General features: G+C 30.0%; 1 protein-coding gene across 1 annotated transcript; it reads right to left on the bottom strand.

Moving 5' to 3' along the window:
* Window positions 1-7,555: 7,555 nt before the first annotated feature.
* Window positions 7,556-9,286, bottom strand: LOC126553963 (uncharacterized). The gene is made up of 2 exons (XM_050209079.1): window positions 9,067-9,286; window positions 7,556-7,689 (listed from the first exon to the last, which is right to left on the bottom strand). Exons 1-2 carry the CDS (start codon window positions 9,284-9,286, stop codon window positions 7,556-7,558), a joined length of 354 nt encoding a protein of 117 aa, XP_050065036.1.
* Between the last annotated feature and the right edge of the window lie 15,180 nt (window positions 9,287-24,466).

The raw sequence follows: 24,466 nt of genomic DNA, 5'->3' as shown, positions 1-24,466 counted from the left end.
CGTGTTAAAAACACGAAACCTAGTAGCCAAAATACCAAACCCATTTTCAACAACGCGCCTGGCCCTCGATAGTCAATAATTGAAGACTCTCTCTTCTACTGTTAGACCTCTGTGGGAAAAAGGTTTCAAACAGTATGTTGTCAGGCAAAAAGCATCATCTCCTACGCAAAGTCCTCCTTTTGGCCAATTGAGGAGGTTTTGTTCAGGTGCTATTTTTAAAATGGAGTTCCTGAATACAGTGCTGTCATTGGCTCTATCATCTTGTCCAACATCTATATATCTAAAACAATAGTCTGCCTCTACCATAGAAAATAACACAATACTATAGGTTCCCTTGTAGTTGAAAAACATTGACGTCGAATTAGGAGGGCGTTTAATTCGAATATGTTTCCCATCCAGAGCCCCACAGAGGTTAGGGAAATTCCATTTATACTCAAATCCTTTCTGGATCTCCTACCACTGGATCGTTGTGTCTAGTACCTAGGAATAATTTAATTAAAAAATTATAAACTGTAATAAAATCTTAAATTTAAATGTTTAAAAAATCGAGTAAAATAACGAATTATCTCCCATCGATTTAAAATATTTGTAAATATTCAAAAAGTATAAGTTAAGGAAACTAAACTGCTATGAAAGTTACGAGATACTATAAGATACTTTTTTTTCAGAATATACAACAATGTTCAATGTCTGAAGACGAATTAGACTCATCATCATGTATTGCTGATAATGAAGGTGACACTGAGCACACGTCTGAAGTATCACAAATGATAACGCCAGAGTCACAAAGTTTTGTTAAACCCTCAACATCTGCTTCTTGTAAACCTAAGTTATTAGGAAAGCGTTCGTCATTAAGAAAGTTACCACCGAAACGTATAATGATGACCGTGTACTAAACAAATTCCGAATATATTTGAAAATTCAATCAACAAATTACAAAAGATCGCAGAAATGGCTACTGTAGACACAGAAGACCAATATGACAAATTTGGCTAACATCTTGCTTCTCAAATGCGAGAGCTCCCTTTGAAAAGTTTCATTATACTTCAAAGCAAGTTTCAAAACCTAATAACTAAAGAAAGACTCGCAAATTTATATGGAAATTACAATGAACCACAATCACAAAGTGGTGTCATAAGTCGTCCAAACAGCATTAGTCCAACTTCACATCACGAATTTATTGGGACTAATATGTATAGTGAACCTGAAAACACATATAGTGAATCATCTGGCTCGTGCTTCATGGAGAGAGAGTCTCCAAAAGACATGGATATTCTGAACGAAGCATTAATAAGTATTTGTAAAAACCCCGAGGACTTGTTGCATGATGGCGACGACAATATATAAAATGTATTGTATGTATTTATTGTGTTGTATGTATTATTTGAATTTGTTTATAAAAATGTACAGAAGCATAATACATCGTTTTTACATTTCAAACTCTTTATAACTTATTTTGTATGATGTGATATTTTTTTAATACGTACCATAACCAAAAAAAAAAACAAATAATTAATTTAGATTTTGTAGTTTTGTTCCATTTTTTTGTGAATATTACTTAAAGTAATCAAAAATAAGTTTGAATTATATTACTTACCTTAATAAATGGTTGGAGAACTTCATTAATAGCGGACAACACTTCAGGTAAAAAAACAAATTGAGTTGTGCGGTACTTTAAATAATAACGCCAGAGACCTAAAACTATCTCCAGTTTTGAGATACCTTAGAGTAATTTCCAGTTTCGTTTTACACGGGATTGCCTGTCTGAATACTGTATCTTGTTTTTTAATTAAAGTTCAACTAATTCTAACAATTCTTGAAATTGAGGGGCCGTCATTCTTAAAACATTTCTGTATGTTTCTGGATCCTCTTCTTTCAGTTCTTGGAGAAGTCTTGACGATGCTCCTAATTCTTCCCTTCTTTGTATCCATGGCCTGACCCACCATCGTCTCTGTTTGTGGTGAAGCTGGTTAAGCATTTCTAAATAAGTTCCCTGACACCCTCTTTTAACAACAGCTTAATTAACTTTTTAAGTGAAACGACAGACAACATGGTTGCTGAATAGTGAATAACTAACTAGAAAGTGCGAGTAGCAGCAACAGTAGTGTGACCAGATTGCCCGCCGCTGCTTGCTGGTACTACTACCAGCCGCTGGTAAGCAGCATAATGTGACCCACGCTTAAGAGTGAACTACTCGCTAGTCGCCGACCAAAACTCGTTTTTTTTTTGCACATGTTTGTTGCAACGGGAGCATTGACGACAGCTAACAACCAATCACAGTGCTCCTGATACTCGCCGTGGTCCGTCGACTGCCGGCGGCTCAGTCTGCATGTGTGAAAACGGTTCACCTTACACCTATACCCTAAACACTAATTATTCAACGAGTTACAAGCGTTTGAAAATATGCGTTTTATGTGCTTATGTCATAAAGCCAAATTTGGAACAGCGGCGTATTTTTTACGTGCAAAAGTGTCAAGATTAACGCTACGATTTCGATCGTTAAATATAATATTTTTAAATTTTTTTATGTAACCTTAAGTGTTTTGTTTTGTTTATGACACAGGTGTGATTATAATTTTGATTTAGGTACTTTTTAGCTTTTTCATAGTAGATAGTATAGAACTAATATCGTAAATTTCGTAAAATTTGGTTTATGTAGCAATATACGATGCGGGTCGCAAACTCATTCATTTTACTAAATTATAATTATAATTTATAATATGTTTGCAACAAGGAGATACATTTCATTTTAAATCACATCATCGTCTTGGGCACATAAATATACTTAGGGTTGTGCAGTGAAGTATTTAGGGGATGGCCAAAGGGGGAGGGGTGACTAGGGCCCCGGGCGGTCAATTTTAGAGAGCATTTTGATATAATATGTTCCATAGGTCATTTGGGTGATAAAAAAAAGTAATGGCACTCAGATAACCTGGGGTGCAAAATTCCTAAATACGTCTCTGGGGTTGTGAAAAAAATTTTAAAATATCTCTCTATCACACTCCCATCAAAAGAAGCATTTGCTACAAAATCCGAGGCCTACTTATTAATTATTTTGTAACATTAAGAAATTAAAAATTGTAGCTTGATGTAACCATTGAAACTTCGTGGAGGATAAAATATACCTACCTTGACAAAATACTTAATACTTACGTTACGTTGTTTTTTTTCGAACCATTTTTTACGTAAAAATATCCTTGATGCTTCATGGTTTAAAATCTAAGACACAACTAAACAAGATACAGTAACTGCAATTTTTAATAAACGCACAGCTCTTAGTCTTAACAATGTAAGCATCAAATAACTAATAAGTCACTGGACGCCGGACTGTCAATGAATGAATATCATTGTAAAAATGTAAATTAAACACATTAGTCGGATCTTTCGAAGTTGGGTTTTACCCGGCTTATCGGCTGTCCATTTACCATTGCATGTTTATAAATAGGTACTACGTAAATATTATTATACTAAAATTGTAATTTTAGACCATTAATTATTAAAATTGGAAAACTTTTGTTTTGATGGTCAATTAGTTTATTTATAATAAATTGATACTGTATAACGATGTCACCGATGTCGGCTTTCTTGTCGTATGCTTTACCGGAAACATTACAACTGCAATATGCGCTCTACCATGTTTTGTCACTAACATATAGGTATTCTTGTAATAAGTGAGATGATATAAAAGTGGTTTTATTGACGAACAAACTTTTTTATAATTAAGTAATATATCATAGGTATTACAAATCATTATATATTATCAACATGATAATGTTGTACTATTTTAGGTATTTTATAAAACGCCATTTGAACACTGTAATAAAATTACCTATAAAAATACTTTGTACTTATTTCAATTTTATAAAATACAATATATTACCATAATAAAATAAAGATAACTACAAAACATTAAAATTAAGTTTTTATAATTCACAATAACTAAAATAATAAATAATTATGCAATTGATATTGTATGCAATTATATATCTGTGCTGTAGTACTGCTGTATACATAGGTATGTTTTTTTCTAAGCATGTAAGATGTAAAGTCGAGGTGACCACACGTCACATTTTGAATAAGACACTCGAGACAGTCTCGTTTTTCGTATCTGTGTTTTAAAAAAGGTAGACAAAAAAATAACGAAAATTGATTTTCGTTGACGTAGTAATGTTTTTATTAAATCTTATTTCTTAGGTAGGTATGTGTATTGCATGAGTGTATGCCGTATGGCTGTTTGACTGTAATGGCATCTGGATAGAAAAAGAGAATTATAAAATATTAAATAACTATTTTAGCTACGTATTAACATCGATTAATTTAATATAATATAGGTTATAACCTTTTCTTTGATAAACAATTTATGGATGGCCGAAAAAACACAGCTTCAAGTGTCAGTTTCAAAAAAGTTAATTTTAAATTGTCTTGTCAAGTATTTTACTCGTTCCTGAAGTCATCGGCTGATTTATTTAAGAAATTTGTTTGAACGAAAAATATACAAGCATACTTACCTAGTTACCTATAGTAAATATTTAAGTGTGATAAATTTAATTTTTTTGTCCATTAAAAACAATATCCTACATACCTATACCTACTGCATAATTTTGTTAAAAATAATATTTGTTTATAACGGAAAATTATATATTTTTTTGTGTTTTTGTCCCATTTTAGCTAAAAAACTATAGGTAAGTATGGTCACTTTATGTAGGTAACGTTCAATTTTCAACAACATTTATCAAAACTGCAAACATTTACATATTTTCATATTACAGCCATATTTTATAGGTTGGGATAGTTAAAACATTACGACATGTTCAAATTGTAAAGCTATATGAATTGACAATTTAAAACAAGGATTATTATAAGTAGGTAGTTAATGTTATATTAACAAAAAACTTAAACACTATATTAACATTGGTTAAATACACATTTTAATTATCAATTTGGACGAAATAAGATATATGAAAACAAAGAATAACAATGATATTATAGTTAATTGATAATTTCTTGTATATATACATGCAAATTTTGGGTAAATACTAATAACGTTTAAAGTATATTCTTTTATTTTAAACAATGCCATAAATGATAATAGGTACAACATCACTAACACTAAGTAATTAGAATTTTGTGGTTTTAGGACTACTGCTGTCTGCTCTTAACCTTTTCATATCATACTTTTAAAGTCGTGAAATATCAGAGTAGATAATATGTATAGCCTTTACTAATAATCATTCATGTATGAACATATTCATTACTTAGGTGGCTAGGTAAGTACTTCTGTAATTTTGTTCACTCGTAAGACGTTTGTTTTTACATTTAAAACATTAAAACATAATTTGATTATAAAATATACCCCAAAAATGGTTTATTACCTATGTATTAACATAGGGGACGGCAAACTGGACGCCACCATTATTGGTACATTCAAATCGCGCATATCATATCCATATACAATAATTGTAATATGGGTTGAAACAAGCATAAATCTTGCTTGCATAAATTAGAATTCATGATTAATAATTTCGTAAAATTATACTTAATAAGATAAAATATATTATCTTATAACTTTATGAAGATTTTGGAGTTTTTTTTATTGGTTTATGGGCTTTATTTCAAAAATATTTATTCTCAAATGCTTAAAATGGACCTATGAAACTACACGATTCAACATGATCATTGTACGAAATCTAAAGAATTATAAAATTTAAAACTATTTTGGCCAAAAGTGTAATTTTTGTCAGAATTGTCTTACAGAAAATGTATTTAGGTCATCTAAAATAGGTAGGTAGATACTTAAAAAATAAATATATTTATTTATATATTAATATTATGCGCTCTATGAATTTAAAATACCTATAATCATACCTTTTGTTATATTCGTAAAAATAAAATTTGGAGTAAAAATTGAAGGTTTTTGAATGTATCCCAAAATTCACCAAAATAACTCTCTGCCTCCAACACAGGCTTTGCTTATAGGATGTAGATGAACCATATACATTGTATGATGTTTATTTTTAATAATAAAAAAAAAAATCCCCAAAAAAAAAAACATTATAATAAAATATTATTAAAACAATATTTATGGCCTACTCATACCCCTTAAAAGTTCATTTTTAATGTCCAGATTTGTCCGGTCCAGGTTTTTACTGTCCAGATTTGTCCGGTCCAGAATTTTACCGTCCAGTTTTGTCCGGTCCAGATTATTACGGATTTCAAAATTTTAAATTCCAATTTTTTACCGTCCAGGTTTTTACAGTCCAGATTTCTACTTTCCAGGTATTAAATTCCAGAGTTTAACATTCCAGGTTTTTACAGGCTCTTCGTTTTTTCGAATTTTCCAGTCCCCCGTGGTCTCACTTATATACGTTCGAAAATGTTATACCTATTTTAAAGAATTATAATTTAGATATAAAGAAATGTAGGGGCCAAGGATATGATGGCGCTTCGGTATTCAGTGGTAGCTTCCCTGGGGTTCAAAAAAGAATTTCTGATATAATTCCAAATGCATCATATGTGCATTGTACTGTACATAATTTAAATCTCGTTTTGTCGGATGTTTCCAAAAGTTCATCAAAAATTTTATTATTTTTTTTTTTTGATATTTTTCAAGATATATTTTTATTTTTTAGTAAAAGTGCTTGTTCGATCTTTTCATATCTTCAAATTCGCCGCTGTTCGGCGGTAAGTGTTGACCACGCTCGGTTACTCGCTATGTTGGTCAGCCTGATGCTCTCTTCCCCCGGGTTCGGGTAACGACGCGTAGATTGCCGCCGTAACCGTCGTTTTACTGTCGATATGTGTGTGTGCGTGATTCCGTTACTACTACCGATTCTTCGCTTCGTCTGCTCCGTTGCCATTTTTTTATGCGTTTTGCTCTTACACGTGTTTACACTTATTACTGCTCACGGGTGCTCTTACCATTTTATAAACGTATCAAGTCACTAGATCGTGAACGTGTTAATATTTTATATTCATTGGCTTTAATTTGGAACGTGCAGCTCTGCAGTCCAGCTTCAGTGTGGTCATCCGGTCATCGTCTCAAGCCATCGTTCGTCGTTCGGTCTAACCGTGTACCCTAGGGTGGTCTTTCACTATAGATGAAAAAAAAAAAATCAAAAATGTTTTCATCTCACCCCCTTAAACAGTGTACATACAAAAAAAAATATAACTACATGAAATATTGAATCAATCAAACAAAGTTAACCCGTGCCTATTTGAACTTAAAGTTTGAACTTTTAAAATTTTTCAAATTTTTGTACTTATATCATAAACCGTTGATAAAATTTAAATTTATTATAGATACTAAATTAATTAAAACAACATTTACAAAAATATTTGTTCTATAATTTTTTTGATATCTTCAATTGTTGGTGAAATATATTGTACCTTAGTATAAAAACTGTGTTTTTTTTTACTTTTCCATGAATATATTTAAAACTAAAAATGTTAATTTATTGTATCTAAAATAAATGTTGTACGAGTATATAAAAATTGTACAATGAACTTAAACTAATAAAATTTTTTTTAATAGTTAATAATATTTAATAACATAATATTATTGTAGTGTCGATTTGTTACCGTCAGGATAATTAATTTTATAATTTTTTACAATTTGTAGTATGTACTGTTTTTGATCTTCATCTTTAGTTAAAATGCTGTTATTTTCTTCAATTAGCTTCACTCCTCTTTCTGCCGTATCATTAACAACATTAATATGAGCTACAGTATTTGCTCCATCGTTATACGCAGTGTTGTTAATCCATTCATCTGGTTCATCATTTAAAAAATGTGTGTCAATACCGAAACGTTCAAAAAATATTTTTGTATTTTTCGTTACAAAATGACTAAAATCTTTTGTAACTAAAGATGAAACTTCATGGGGTTTAATTGATATTGTTTTTACTATTTCATCTGAGCCATCTTTGAAGTTAAAGCTTTAACCATCTTTTTTTTTTTAAATCGACAGATACATTTTTATCAAAAAATGAAAAACCTATTGCTTTGTCAGGCAAATACCATAAATGTCCACAGAATTTTTTTAGAATTGTTTTTGAAACATCGGAGTCATAATAGTTATATACATCTTTAATAAAATTAAAATCTTGGTATGGTGCTGTTGCAGCATTTGGAGCCCCAAACCACGCTTTCATGTAAAGACGAATCAAAAATATACATAAGTCCCTTAACCCGATTTTCTCTTTTATATTTAAATGAAACTGATCTCTAAATAAATATATTTTTAATGAGTATAACGCTTTTGCCATCCACCTAGCGTGATGAATAGCACCAGGTTTTTTTATAGTGATTTCATCAGATGGGCATCCTCCGAGAAAAATTAATATTAATTCTATTAACTCTTTGTAGTCATCTCTGTAATGATTTTTTTGTAGTTGTTGCGTACAAAATTCTATTATATCGTTACTTACGTCCATAATTTTTAATTGTATATCATTGTTTGCCGTACCAATTGTTATTTTTTTTGAGTCTAGTTTTTCCCAAGCTTGCTGGAATCGTTTAAACAGCATAATATCTGGACCTGAAAAACTGGTCATCTTCAATTCAAATATTGATCGTAGTATAAGTTCATAAATATGATGACGACATGGCAAATAAAGAAGGCTTTTATTTAGTAACTGTTCCAAAATAATACAAGCCCCATTTATTCTGCCTATATTAGAAGCCTTATAGGTGTTCGGTTAATAATTAAATTCAAGTATCGTGTCCTAATGCTTCAGCAGTTGCCATAAGAATGTGAACTGCATCACGATCATTAACTTTGCAACGATCCAAAACCATGACGAGTCTATCATTAATAAAATCAATCTTACCTCGTTTAACCGAGATCCTCGTACTTATGGAAGGTATTTCAGTATCAGATTCTGAAGTATGGTCAACCTCGTATTCTTCTTCAGAAGAAAATGAAACCAGTTCTATTTTGGTATCTGCAAAAAAAAAAATTATATAAATTATGTAGTTATTTTAAAAATTTGTTTTACAAGAATATATTTATATTATAAATATATTATTTTTATATCGTGTTTTACGAATATTCATTATGTACTATACCTAATTTTTCTGCTTCTATTTTTGAACGTTTAGATGCTTCATTTAATGATTTTAATCGATCAGCCTTTCGCTTTTCAGCTTTAACCAATTTAGTATCAACGTCCATCATATAGCCTTTTCGGCCTTTTTCTCTTTGGAGAAGTAAAAAATCTCGATCTTCCTCGATACCTATAATAAGAAATGTTTTTTTAAACATTTTTAAACAAAATATGAATGTCATAGTAAAAATTATTACCTAACATATTTAATGCGTTCGCATGAGCAATGTCAAATAAATCGTCCGATTTTGAGGAGAACACGACTTCTTTTTTAATTTGACATTCGGTTATTTTTGTAGACTTTTTTTGAACTATTCTCCATTCATGATATAATTTTTCCAGCTTAGATATACAATGCTGAATGTCTTGTACAAGAATTCTTGCTTTTTCCCAAAATATTACTATTTCACGTACAGCAAGACGAGCACTTTCACGTATATTTAATTTAACAACTCGTAAGTTGTAGAAAAATCTAATAAAGCCTGCTTAATGAATGGCAATTTACCACCAGTAATTTGACTGCATTCATTACCCAATAAATAAACATTATTTCTATTTTTCGAACACATAATATTATAAAATCACGACAATATTTTCAGAAAAAAACAATTGAATACAAACACTATTAAAAACGAGTGACGTCTGACGGCTGTTCCTAAACTAATCTCTAGACTAGAGAATTTAGGCTGCTTAATTTACGTAAACTATCAAAATAACGATAAGGAGCTGATAAAAGTAATATCAGTGAATTATATGAGCATTCATTGTAGTTATTACTCTAATTTATAAAAATAACTTTTGGAGTTATCGATAAGTAAACAATACAAATTGTAATAATTTACGTTGTAATATTGAAAAATATCGATAAGACCGATTTTTAAACACTAACATAAATATATCTCACCAACAGTTGAAGATATTAAAAAATATACAGAACAAATATTTTTGTAAATGTAATTTTAATTAATTTAGTACCTATAATAAATTTCTATTTTATCAACGGTTAATGATATAAGTACAACATTTTGAAAAGTTGTAAAAGTTCAAACTTTAAGTTCAAATAGGCACGGGTTAATTTTGTTTGATTGATTCAATATTTCGTGTAGTTAATTGTTGTATGTATATACACTGTTTTAGGGGGTGAGGTGAAAACATTTTTGAACTTAAAATTTAAGGACCAACCTAGTGTTCCCCGTCTCCTACATATCTCCTACATATTATGTCAATATTCTAAAAAAGATTTTCATAAATCAACGTTTTACGAGGTGATAATTTTATAGCTATTGTAGTAAGCTGACATAGTTACGGAAAGCCTTTAGTGCAAAAGGTCAAACACAACATCACGCCACCGGAACAGGACACTAATCGGGCCTTTTCATTGGTACACCGATTTAGATTATTATAACAGTTCTCTATAACGTCATTCATCCTATCCTAATCAGGGCATGTCTCCATATAAATAGAAGCCATTCACAAGCTCTGATCAGAGAAGTCTTACAAGTCTTATACACAACGTCTCACCCATGCTTACTCGAAGCCTCTAGGGAGACGTGATCACAACACTTACTCTCCGGTAGAATACTATTCTGTCGAAAAACTTCTAGTTATAATAAATATATTAATTTATTTGATACAGTTCAATAAACAGTTGTAACCAGGATGATCTGATACTAAGTTGGAGACCCACGGCATACCAACATACCAAAGCATCCAATTCCCTTTATACGGCGACACTGTTGATTTTGTATTTTTTAAATGTGCGCGTTGGCGTTTGAACTTTGACTGTTTTGTCAAGTTTTTAACATCGACTGTGGCACACATCGTTTTTTTGACATTTTTTCTCTGCTCCATTTAATTATATTTTTTCACCAATTTGTCTGTCTTACATTGTTCCGTGATCGCTTGTTTATTTATTATTTGTTTTTTTCAAAATAATATTATAAGTAAATATGCCTTCCAACAATTGTGCCGTTATTGGATGTGATACAAAATACACCAATAAAACCATCATACGACATCGTTTTCCTAAGGACTAGAAGACTTGTGCTGTATGGGTCCAAAAATCAGGAAACAATAATTTATTGAACAAATGTGCACTACAAATATTCAATTCTTACATAATTTGTGAGAAACACTTTGATGCCAGCTGCAAGAGCACAGGTTTTAAAAAAACTTATTCATCGTTCTATTCCTACTCTTAATCTTCCAGGTAAAGCTTTATTCTTGTATTCCAATATTCTAAATATTTAAATATTTTGTACAAGATTAATTATTATTGTCATTCACATTGTGTTATATGCATAATTAATGACAGTAGTATATTATTTATAATTTATATAATATATTTATTATAGGTATCTAATTATTTTTTTTTCCAATAGAAATAATTTCTGTTGTTTATAAGAATATTACTGAAGATTCCTTAAAAAATTGTTAATGCATCAATTATTTTAAGCTATCATCGCCAAATAATCTATTTAAATTTGGTATCAGCAATTAGCTATTTAAAATTGTCTTTTCTAAACAAAAGATTTATCTACAGCTAATTGTATTAACCTACCTATAAATTATTATTCAAATAAGTGACTGTAATTCTAATTAATGTACCTATAGCTGTAAAGCATGGTTGATTGTTATTAATCGATGTTTCATTAATATAGCATGTAATTTATGATATTATCGAGTTGTATGTAGATAGTATAGTATAAGTCAATTATAGACTTAAATGCACAACATAGTATTTTAAGTTTTAGGAAATTAACTTATATTGATATGTTAATTTAATTAACTTAATTATAAACTTAAAATTGAAATAACATGCATGCAATAAATTTTGCTTACTAGTTAAATATATAGTAAAATATTAATTTAGTGTTTTGAAACACCAATTTTTAATGTAGTTATTAAGCTATAATATAATATTGTATTTTTGCTGTATAATGTATACTATAAAATATAGTATATGTATAGATAATATGTATCTATTAACTAATAATATACTAATATATATGTGTTACCAAATAATTAATTCAATAAATATTTTTTAGCTGCTGACATTTCTGACACTGAAGTTGAGGATTATGCTGAACCATCAACATCTACTTTTATGGATATTATAGTGATAACAAGTTTATTCAATTTCGCTGTGCGTTTGGAATTGAATATTATTTTCTTTTACTTGAGTATTAATGTGTGTTGTGCGTTATTCGGACCGTTGAACTTCGCTGATTCCTTGGATATCGTTTCGACCTGTTTTTAGTTCGTTAAGCAGTCCTGCGTAATATTCAATTGCTACGTAAAGTAACCTATCATTCTTCTTATAAGTATTATCAATCACAACTATCGATTTTTTATAATATTATTATCAATAATCTTCACCAGTCAGCTGATTTATATACTGATATCACGGAGACTTAAACGAGTGGTAACAAACTTATCTAATAACAAAATTATTCTCTTTATATTCACACTGCAGCAATTTTGGTTGCATTCCTCTCTTACTAAGGGGTAAGTTTGGCTGATATTTGTGTTTTCCGCTAATTTAAAATGAATTCTCCCAAACCCAATGGCTCTCAAGTTGTTACCCGATCTCTTTCTTCAGCTACTACTAAAGTAACAAAAACACAAACGTCTTCTCCTATCCCTCTTTCGGTTGACAATTTCCAGAAAACGATGGCTGAATTTCAAAAAACACAAGAACAAACACTTGAACAATGCAAATTATTGTCGCAATCACAAAGTATTAAGTTCGCTGAGCTTAACAAAAGCATAAATCTGCTAACCACTCAGGTAGCAGATTTAACAAATGAAAATGGTATTAATCGTAATAACATCGAAGACCTCAATAAGCGTATCCAAACCCTGGAAATAGCAAGTAACTCCCCACAACTCCTACGACTGACATTATCCCAACACTACTCCAAGAGATATCAGAACGAGAAAGATTATCGCGTAATATATAATTCGTGGTATTCCTGAATCTTCCTCTGATATTGTAACTGAAAGAATTTCTAGCGATTCATTGAAAATATCTGAAACCATTCAGCCTTATTTCCCTGATCTTCCTACTAACCTAAAATCTATTAGGTTAGGAAAGCCAAGTAATAGAGGACCTCGGCCTTAAAAGGTTTTTCTCTCTTCAAAAGAGGTAGCTCTTAAAGTTATTACTGACTACAATAATGGTGTGAAAGATCTTCCAATAGCTAGTACAGATCACCGTATCTCAGTCGTCCGCGACCGATCACTACGTGAACGTGAATTCATCCGTTCTGTCTACGCTGACTTGGAAAACCGACGGAATAATGGTGAAACAAATATTATGGTCAAATATAGAGATGGACTTCCTTGCATTGTGCTGATCTCCCCACCATCTCAAGCCTCGCACACACATTCATCTGCCAATCAGTCAAAAAACTAATTCAATCAAAGCCACTCCCAAATACGTCCAACTGCTCAACATCCTACTTAGACTCAACCTTGGGTTTGCATGCTTATAATAATTTTAATACTAATTGCTCTTCATGTTACAAAGCTAATTCTGGCTATAATAACTTTCTTACTGAGTTTAATAATTTTAAAGCTAAATATAATACTAAAATTTATTGTTCGGAACAGGAATCTTCTAGTAATAATAATTGTTTAAAAATATATTATCAAAATGTACGTGGCCTCCGAACTAAGATTTATAATTTCAATTCCAATTTAATATTACTGCAATATGATATTTTTGTGTTCACCGAAACCTGGCTTTCGGAGGAAATATCGAGTGCTGAATATTTTTCAAGTGAATATTTAGTTTTCAGATGTGATAGAAATAAGAATAATAGTACTAAAGTACGCGGAGGTGGGATACTTATAGCTGTTAAAAAATCTTTAAGACCTTTAATCATCCATCCTATAGGTGATAATGTCGAACAAGTTTTTGTGAAATTTATATTACCAAATAAGGTTAGTGTACTTATAGCAGGTGTTTATATACCACCATCGGCAAATGTTGAAGTATATGAAAACCACGTTAAGGAAGTTGATTTTATATACCAGTCTTGCGTATATGATATAGTCATTGTATGTGGAGATTTTAATTTGCCTGGTGTTAATTGGTATAATAATGGCGAAAGTTTGGTATTTAGCGGTACAATTAGTGACAAAGTAAGAGTGATAGGTCACCAATACGCCCTACTAAACTTTGCTCAAAACAATGAGATCAGAAACCAAAATGGTGCTCTTCTTGACCTTGTGTTTTCAGGCTCACCTTTAAGTATTGAACCTGCCCTAGACTCTATTGTCCCGTGCGACACCCACCATCCAGCTCTAACAATTAGCTGTCCACTTCCAGTTGATATACCAATGATTAACAATGAACATACCTATAGGGACTTCAAACAAGCTGATTTTGGAAGGATTGAATTTAGTATACGTGAATTTGATTGGGTTACAATTTTCAGTGAAATGTCAGTTAACGAAGCTGCTGCTTACCTACAAAATACTCTTTTAAGTTTAATTAATAAATATGTACCCATCAAAGTCTTTCGTAAATCTAACTTTCCCCATTGGGTACCAGGTGAACTAAAATCTCTTATAGTTAAAAAAAAAGTGGCTCATAAAAAGTATAAAACTACTGGATCTCAAGTCGACTATAATATCTTTTCCAATTTACGAGCTCAATGCAAATCGGCTTCAAAAAAATTTCTCAAAGAGCATATAAAAAATACTCAAATAAGTCTAACATCCAACCCTACTAAATTCTGGAATTATGTACGGAATAAAGGAAAATGCTTAGGCATCCCCGAAGAAATGCATCTAGAAAATACACACGTTTCAGGCCCTCAGATTTCGGCATTATTTGCTTCGTATTTCTCTTCCGTTTATAAAACATCTAATACAATACCAACTAATTTAGATAACCTCTCGATAAATCAGTATTCTCATTTGCCTTCTAAAGTTTCTCTTTCACTGGAAGATATCTCGGAAGGATTAAATAGCTTATCTAAATCTGATAGCAATGGACCAGATGGGATAGCAGCACCTCTGCTTTTCCAATGTCGTGAAGCCTTCAACACACCCTTACTAATATTATTTAATAAATCTCTCCACCAAGGTATTTTCCCAGACATTTGGAAAATAAACAAAGTCACGCCAATTTTTAAATCAGGAGACCCGACTGATATTACTAATTATCGTCCAATTTCAGGGTTACCTCTTATTGGTAAGGTTCTTGAATTCTTAGTTCTAAAGATAATCGAAAGACAATTTAATGTGGTATTGTCCAATGATCAGCACGGTTTTATAAAAGGTCGATCCACGGTCACTAACATGGTTGACTTTTCTACATATGTTTTAGATGCATTTGAACTCCACCAACAAGTTGATGTCATATATACTGATTTTTCGAAAGCATTTGACACAGTTAATCATAAAGCATTAATACTTATTTTGGATAAGTTGGGTGTGGGAAATCCATTATTATCATGGATTCAATCATATCTCGGTGATAGATTTCAATTTGTTGATTTGCTTAATAATAAATCGGAGAACGTTAAGGCAACCTCTGGTGTACCCCAAGGTGGACACCTCTCACCACTATTATTCAATATTTTTATTAACACTATATCAAAGATTATATCACCCTGTAGAATACTTCTATTTGCTGATGATGCAAAATTATTTTATAAGATACAAACTCCAGCAGACTGTATTACACTGCAAGATTCTATATCCAAACTGGTTGACTGGTGTAACTTGGTTGGACTTTCATTAAACTTTAATAAATGCAAGGTAATGACATTTTTCAGAACACATAGTTATATCAATTTTAATTACTCACTGTATAATGAATGCCTGCCCCGTGTAGACCAAGTAGAAGATTTAGGATTCACATTAGTACCATCTTTATCTTTTAGTATTCATGTTGAGCGTATCACTTGCGCTACGTACACTGGGTTTTATTCGCCGTAATACTTCGAACTTTGATCAAGCTAATTGCCTAGTAACATTATATTCATCATTGGTGCGGTCAATTTTAGATTACGGCTCTGTGTTATGGTCCCCCTACACTCAGAAAGACATCCAAAGGATTGAAAGGGTTCAAAACCGATTTCTTGCGTTCACTGGGTATGTTCTAAAAATTACTCACCCTCCTCATGACTACACATCAGTATCGAAATTTTTAAACTTATCTAACCTTGAAATTAGAAGAAATATGCTAGATATAAGATTCTTAAATAATTTAGTTCTGGGGAAGACCGATGCAAGTCGTCTACTCGAGAGGGTTAAATTTCATATACCTAGAAGTGGGTCCCGTAGTAAAATAATGTTTGAAATCAGCACGCGTAGAACAAATTATCTTTGCAATGACCCTATCCAAAGAACTATGATTAAAATTAACTTAGATACAAGACTTTTAGAATTTTAGTCAAAAGTGAAAAGTAAAATAAATCCTAGACACGGACCACACAACGTTTTGTTTTTACTTAATAATAACAATATGTATATTAATTGTATTCTTTATTTTTTATCTGTACTTAAGCTATACTATACTTATAATGTTCTTTATATATACTAATTTTTTATCTAATACCTACCTATATTTATGTATTTGCCTCTGTTAATTGCCGTCAGGCGTTGATATTATAAAAATAAAAAATAAAAAATAAAATATGTCTATCGATATGAATCGTTCAGATGGTAATAAATTAATAACATATACCTTTTGTAATAATATATCAGTACCTATTATTAATTTACTCTTGGACATATTATATTATTTTAATATGTATGTCATGCTGTTACTTATTTAACGTGTTAAGAATAAATTATTAGTTAGGTTTGAATAATTTGAGTAGTAATATTAAAGTTTAAATATTTAATTTAATTTTTTTGTTTCAGTTAATTGCAGCGTCATTGACATGTCCATTGAATAGAGTTTAGAGCCGTTAAACTCAACAATTGATATGATCATTACTCAAACTGATGACATAACTTGGCAAACACCTAATGAAGAAGTTCAAGAATCACTCAATACAAACCAGTCTTTAAATGAAGCAAGAGGAACATTGACAGAAATAAGGATCTCCAGAGTTAAAAATTTAACTCATCGTAAAAAATTATTGTACAATGTTGTAAAAAAATACAAACGACGAGCTTTGGTACTAAATAAACGTTGTCTAACTGCAAAACAGTGTATCTTGAAAGCTGAAAAGCTGAACGTTTCATGCAAATCTATGGAAAATCAATGAGCAGACTAAATCAATCCACTCAAAACTTTGTGCAATTTCAAATTCGAATGAAAATTCAAAAACCTCGTGGTCGTCGATTTACTATCGAAGATAAAGTCTTTGCTTTATCATTATACAAACAAAGTGGTAAAGCATAAAGAGCACTTGCAAAAACATTTGCATTACCTTCTCGGAAATCTCTTCTTGATATACTAAAAAAAATTCCATTCGAAGCTGGTATTAACGACCATATTTTTGAATACCTTAAATTAGCTGTTAAAAAACTGAAAAAGCTCGATCGATACTGTTCAACTGTTTTTGACGAGATAGCTTTGTCTGCATCATTACAATACACTGATAGACATGCCAAGGTGATTGGATTCAAGGATTTGAGCTGACCTCATCGTTCATCAGATTTTTCAGACAAGGCTCCAGTATTTATGATAAGAGGTTCACGCAAAAAGTTCAAACAACCAATTGCTTTTTATTTAACCAATGGCACCATGGATAGTATCAATTTATCAATTATAATTAAAAATATTGTAAAGGCTGTTCAATCAACCGGTCTTACTGTTGTATCAACTATTTGTGACCAAGTTCCAACTAATATTGCTGCAATTAATCTGTTATATAAAGAAACCAAAGAAAAATATATAAAAGAAGGTAAAGAAAATAGAACATTTGGATTTGAAATTGAAAATCAAGAAATCATACCTCTATATGATGTGCCTCATTTATTAAAAGGACTAAGAAACAATCTTGTATCAAAAAATCTTCATTACGTTTATGAAAATAAAAAAAAACAGCATCCTGGAAGGACATTGTACAATTTTATGAGTTAGACAAACAACAGAGTACTGGAGGGGATCGTTTAGCTCCTAAAGGTTAGGTTCAATCAGAAGTCACGGTGTACGAAATATCAAACCAACATGTGCAAATTTCATCTCTTCTTTAAATTCACTAGTTATTAATAACTTGACGTCTAGTTATTCAATTGGATCCAATTGTGAAAAAGATGACTGCGATGGAGCATTAGACAATTTAAAGGAATTTTTATTTAATGATAATCTAACTGGTATTCATCCTCTAGACTCTAGAGGATGCCGAAGATGCTATCATTACATTAGAAATTCCTATTCCTAATTAATAACCATATGCTTCAATAAATTCAAATAGCAGAGCGTATGTCACTGGATGGTTCATGAAAAAAATTTAAAAAATAACCAAAAATTGCAACCATTGTATGACAACTATGCATTCAGATGCAGTTTTGAAGGAACACATGGTTATTCAATCGCGTATGTATGAAGACTGCAACTTACAATATCCTAATGAAGAAGCTATGAGTATTTTTAGTTATATTATACAAATGTTTAATTTTAATTTCCATAAATTTGTGTTCAAAAGTAATCTTAAAAAATCTCTTAATGAATTACTTGTTCAGAATTTACCACTTAATTATTTAACTTGTCCTTTTCATGATTTAACTGATATATTTATAAAGATAACAACTAATTTACTAATTTATTCTTATATAAATCATATCAATCGAATACTAACTAAATGTGAAAAATGTAATAAAACTGATCCAATAATAAAAAATGCTATTATATACCATGACAAATATGCTAAACAAAAAAAAATGTTTATTAAGACAAAATGTTAATTATGTATAACTTAATATGTAAATCATTGTAAAATATGTAATTTATAGTTAATGTCCATATTATGTATAATTGTTACAAAATAAAAAAATAATAAATCAATTATGTTTAACAATTATTTTGTGTTTTATGATTTAAAGTGTAACCTATTCTAAAAATATATCAAATAAAATAATATATTATAATATTTTATTAATAATAATCGATAAAAAAAAGTATCTATTGTGTAAATATCGTGTAGATATTATAAAAATCGAAACTATAGATTGTTAAAACTCGAGTCAAACACGGGGAGCGCTTAAAGTAGTGTATCTGAACGAGCTGTGGGAGTTGCCTTTCTATTTAATCTTTTTTCTATGGTTGTAACTTAACGTTTAAACATCAATAAAGTCTTAATATTTTTGATATACATCTTTTCAACCTCTTCCACTCCAAGTAGCAGTGAACGTGCACTCATCGTAAAAGAAGCGTGTACCAACCCAGCGTTGAGAGCGACGGGTTACTACACTATCTATTCAAACAATCAGCAAAATATTGCGGAAAAATTAGATTCAGCGCGTGCTGCACAAATAAGTTTAAATCGAAAAAGATTAATACCGATAGTTGCAACTATAATTTTATGTAGCTGGCAAGAAACAGCTTTTCGTGGTACTAATGATTCCGGACAACTTTCATCAAAAGATGTTGACCCCAAACAAAATGATGGAAATGTCCGTGCTTTATTGCGAATGCGTGTTTCATGTGGCGATAAAAACTTAATTGACCACTTTGAAAATAAGAAATTAAATGCTTTTAATTTAAGTCCTCTAATACAAAATAATTTTATTGAAATTTATAAAATTTATGAAATTTATAAAAATTATACAGGAACAAATAGTAGAAAAAATAAACAAATCAAAGTGTTTTTCCGTATTGGTTGATGAGACAACTGATATATCTTGCTTTGAACAGTTATTCATTATATGTGTGATATTTGGAGCAAAGTATAGATGCTAAAAATGATATTACATATGTACTATAAGAAGATTTTTTACAATTTATACCAGTATTTTCTACAACAGGACAAAATTTGGCAACAGTAATTTTAGAAAATTTAAAAAGGCTCGGTATTAATAGTCGGTACATGTTAGGACAAGGGTATGATGGCGCAGCATCTATGAGTGGAAATTTCAAAGGCGTACAATCTGTGATAGGTACGTGAAAAACACCCTGCCTTCTTTGAATATTCATTACATTTGCAATTGTATCGGACCAATTAAATCAGTAGGTTATTTCATTAAGGTTTCTGCTAAACGAGTTGTTAAAAATAAAATTAAAGAATTTTCTTCCCGAAAATAATGGACTATGGTGGGTCGAAAACCACAATGGAATGATTCGATTTTTAGATATATATAAACCTATTGTCGACACTTTAGATGAACTCCAATTATTTCATGATATTGAAACATCTTCAAAAGTACTAAATCTATATCTTAGCATAAGAACTAGTGAATTTCTTATTAGTTTAGTGACAGCTTACACACTATTTTCATTAACATTACCTCCTTTATGTAAATCATTACAATCAGTAACATGTGATTTAAGTGAAGCAGTGACATTTGTCGAAACTGTTTTGAATGAAGTTGAAGACATGCGAATCAATATAAACCAAACATTTAAAGAAATATTTGAAAAGGCAAAAAAAATGTTTAAGTTGATAGACGGAGAGGATCAGATAAAAATGCCAAGACTAGTTGGACGTCAAAAAAATAGAAATAACGTTAATGTTAACTCTACGACGATTTTATTCAAAAAACAGTTTTGTCTTCTTTATATTTATTAATACCAAAAATGTGTCATAAAGTTGCAATATTAGCTACAGATTTTAATTTATATTCTAACTATATAGATATGAATTTATTACAAACAGAAATTAAACTATGGAATAGGAAATGGATCTCACATTCTCAGGACGATCTTCTTAGTACGACCGTTGAAGCATTAAACAATTGTAATTCTAATTTATTTCCGTGTATATACTTTTTATTAAAAGTTTTAGCTGCATTACCAGTTTCAACTGCAACACCCGAGAGAACGTTCTCAACGCTGAAACGGACGAAAACATTTTTGGGAAACGCCATTGGACAAAACCGTTTAAATGGCCTAGCATTATTAAGTGTTCATAGAAATATTAAAGTGGATCCCGAAGACGTCCTGAATAAATTTGCTCTTCAAAAAGATAGAGTTATTTTACTAATATAAAATAGTCGACATATTGCATGCTCATAGACTATAAATTAATTATTATTTTGTAAATTTAATATTGAAAAAATTGTATTTTATATTTTATCTTTTTTTTATTTGTGCTTTTAAGTAATATGAATAATAGTCTATATGTATATAAATCAATATATTAAATATATAATCAATATATATCAACTATTATGTTTATGTAAATTGAATATTATAATAATGACCTGTTTTTAATAATGATAATAATAAAATTTTATATTTTTAACGTAAAAATAAAAAATGTTTAGTATCTATGTTAAAAAAAATTTTGGACCCCCTCCCCCGAAATTGTTTGACAGTTACGGTCTTGAATGGGACATAGAATAAGACAGAGAATCTAGGAAAATCTGAGACATCAAGAAGTTATAGAGTCAAGTTATTGGATGGAACTGTTTTATGAAAAAGAATTCTAAATGGCTTAAAGACATGGAATAATAACAGTGAGGGATTATGTAAAGAAGAAGAAAATAGAAAGGTTGAGGGGGATCAGAATTACATAAGATCATCTAAAAAACCTAATTGGTTAAATAATTTTGTATAATAATAATAATAATAATAAAAAGGTGTTTAAAATGTTATAATAATATTAAAGATTTATTGTATGTCATAATAATAATAAAGATTTATTTTAATCAGTCTGTTTTATAATGATAAAATTAATTAATTAAAAAAAATAAAAAATAAATGAACATGTGTGATATCAGATTATTATTATTATCATTATCGTTTTATGTAACGCAACACTCTCTCCAGTCACCACTTTGTTGTAAGCTATAGGCATTGATTATAAAATATACAGATAAGCCACGCTAGGAAAAAAAATAGGCAACAATTAATTGCTGGCAGCCGCTATGGTGCGCTATCGGCGACCGCTGGCAGCCGAGGTGTTAACCCCGTCATAGCTTGGTAAAGAGGGAGGAGGTGGGTTGGAACCATAGACCTAATAACTATGGACAGCGCTTAGAGAGAGAAGTCAGGATACGATATAGTCGAGTGAGAAAAGAAACAAAGTAGTGTTTTGCAGTGTGCCTACTACCAAATAAAAATTTGTGATACAATAAAATCTTGCCGATCGTTATATTTCATTGATAACGTGATAAAATTATGATTACTGATTTGTTTTAAACAAATAATGTTAAATAATAAATGTACCAAGTATCAAACTTATTTAAATTGTGAATGTTTGTGACATTTGCGTTTATTTTAGTTTGTTTTTGAGTTTGAAAGTTAAATTATTGTGTTTACGATGGTTGTATCTTGCCGTGTTAAAGGCTGCAACTCCATAGGTGGTGAAAATATTAAATTTCATAAGTAAGTACCATTAATTAAATATTATGTTCAAAAAGTTATAGATTTAAAGTTATAACATTACATTATTAACATAACTTACAATACTCTTAGCATTCCTAAAGGAGATATCGGTGAAGCATGGATTTCATTTCTTACAAAATACAATCCATTGTTCAAACCAACCAAAACGACCAAAGTTTGTGAGCTTCATTTTGACCCTAGTTTATATGAAATCACATCAACTAGTGTTTTTAAAACAAAAAAATTGAAAGAAAATGCTGTACCAAGTATTTATAATCCAAGTAAGTTTCAAATAATTATACATTGTATTTCTAGTTAATGTGTACAATGTATTAAAAATGTAATTTATTTTTATTAGGTTCACGTAAATCATTATTTAATGATTCTAATTTATCTCATTAAATGTACATATAGCATCTCAATCACCAATAAATAATCACCTTTTACAAATAATTAAACTTATTATTAAAAAATTTATTGTAATTCGGTTGCATCATCATAATAAAGAACAATGCAGTCAACCAAAAACAAGAATACGTTCACACTTGACCAAACAAATCACATTTCAACATCAATAACAACCATGTTAATATTGTTATTTTATTACAAAAATCTATATTTAATAAATATTTTATATTGTAAATATTGTTATTGTTTTTTATAGATTCCATATTACCATATATATAAAGCTAACCGTGATTCATTCTATAGTTTATACTAGAGAACCTATATAATATATATATTTATTACTCTGTGAGGCTCTATAGTCTGTACTATATATTTAATCAATATCTTAAAATGGGTGATATTTAATAATTATTAAATTCTGATACAAATCCATAGAGTAATATTCTACATACAGACTTCATAAATTAATTAAATTAAACTATATTATATCTAATTCCAATTAATTAATTATTTGTATAATGTAAATTTGTACACAATAATGTAGTACCTGCTATTCTTTAGTGAAATTTGTTACAATGCACAATCTGCAGTTTCAAACAAAAATTAACGGCGATTATACGCAGAAGTGTTTTGTAGAATGAAAAAACTTTTTTTCAATTGCAATAACAGAAAGTAGAAAAATGTACCAGAAATGGCTGTTAAGTATAAATTCAATTAAATTAGGTATCAGGTCTTAATGATTAAAATATGGTATTGATTAAATATTTAATTAAAATTTGTAGAGACCACAAAGAACTCAAAGTTTAAACTTTTACTTTATAAATTTATAATTTATTTTAAAATTATAAATATTATATTATACTTTTATAGATACTATTAAAAAAAAAATAGATAGTATGTTTATAAATGATAAAGGCATAGACCTACGGATAAAGGAAATGAAAATAAAAAAAGGTTTAGTATTTCCTCCATGATTCACTACTTTGTGTTGTTTCTCTCTCAGTTACGGGATCACCTAGCATTGTGGGCAGAGCAGGGTGGAATGCGCTGTCCATAGTTATTAGGTCTATGGTTGGAACCATCGCTGAGTAGTGTGACCAAATAACCAATAATAAACTATGCGTCATTAATGCCATAATTTTCATTATTTTGGATACCAATTTTAAATTTTCAGGTTTCAAGTTTCATAATATAAATATGATCTTATCGTATTTATATTTATTACAATACTCGACAATCTACACAAAATAAGACATATCTGTACCAATATCTGAGTTAAAATATTATTATATCGTCTGTGTGACTGTGTTATTTGTCCAGTGAAGTGCAGTTTATTTTTCCATATTATATTTCAAGTAATTTTAAAAATTTTGATTATAATTTTTAAGAACTTTTTTTCGTACTATTTTATCTTAATAGAATTGTGCAGTTTTTGGGCACTAAATGTCAGTACTATAATTGTTTCAAGACAACTGCATAATTCCCTAATTTATCT

This window comes from Aphis gossypii, unplaced genomic scaffold (assembly GCF_020184175.1).
Source record: "Aphis gossypii isolate Hap1 unplaced genomic scaffold, ASM2018417v2 Contig00385, whole genome shotgun sequence".
Classification (NCBI taxonomy): domain Eukaryota; kingdom Metazoa; phylum Arthropoda; class Insecta; order Hemiptera; family Aphididae; genus Aphis; species Aphis gossypii.
The sequence above is the reverse complement of the archived record's forward strand: the minus strand, read 5'-3'. Positions and strand labels throughout refer to the sequence as shown.

What these genes read in the sequence shown, in the direction of transcription:
- LOC126553963 (XM_050209079.1), bottom strand. Translation starts at nt 9,286, where the DNA reads ATGACATTCATATTTTGTTTAAAAATGTTTAAAAAAACATTTCTTATT. An exon ending in AATAGAAGCAGAAAAATTAG is followed by an intron (nt 7,690 to 9,066) that starts GTATAGTACATA and finishes ATGATACGGCAG; the next exon opens with AAAGAGGAGTGAAGCTAATT.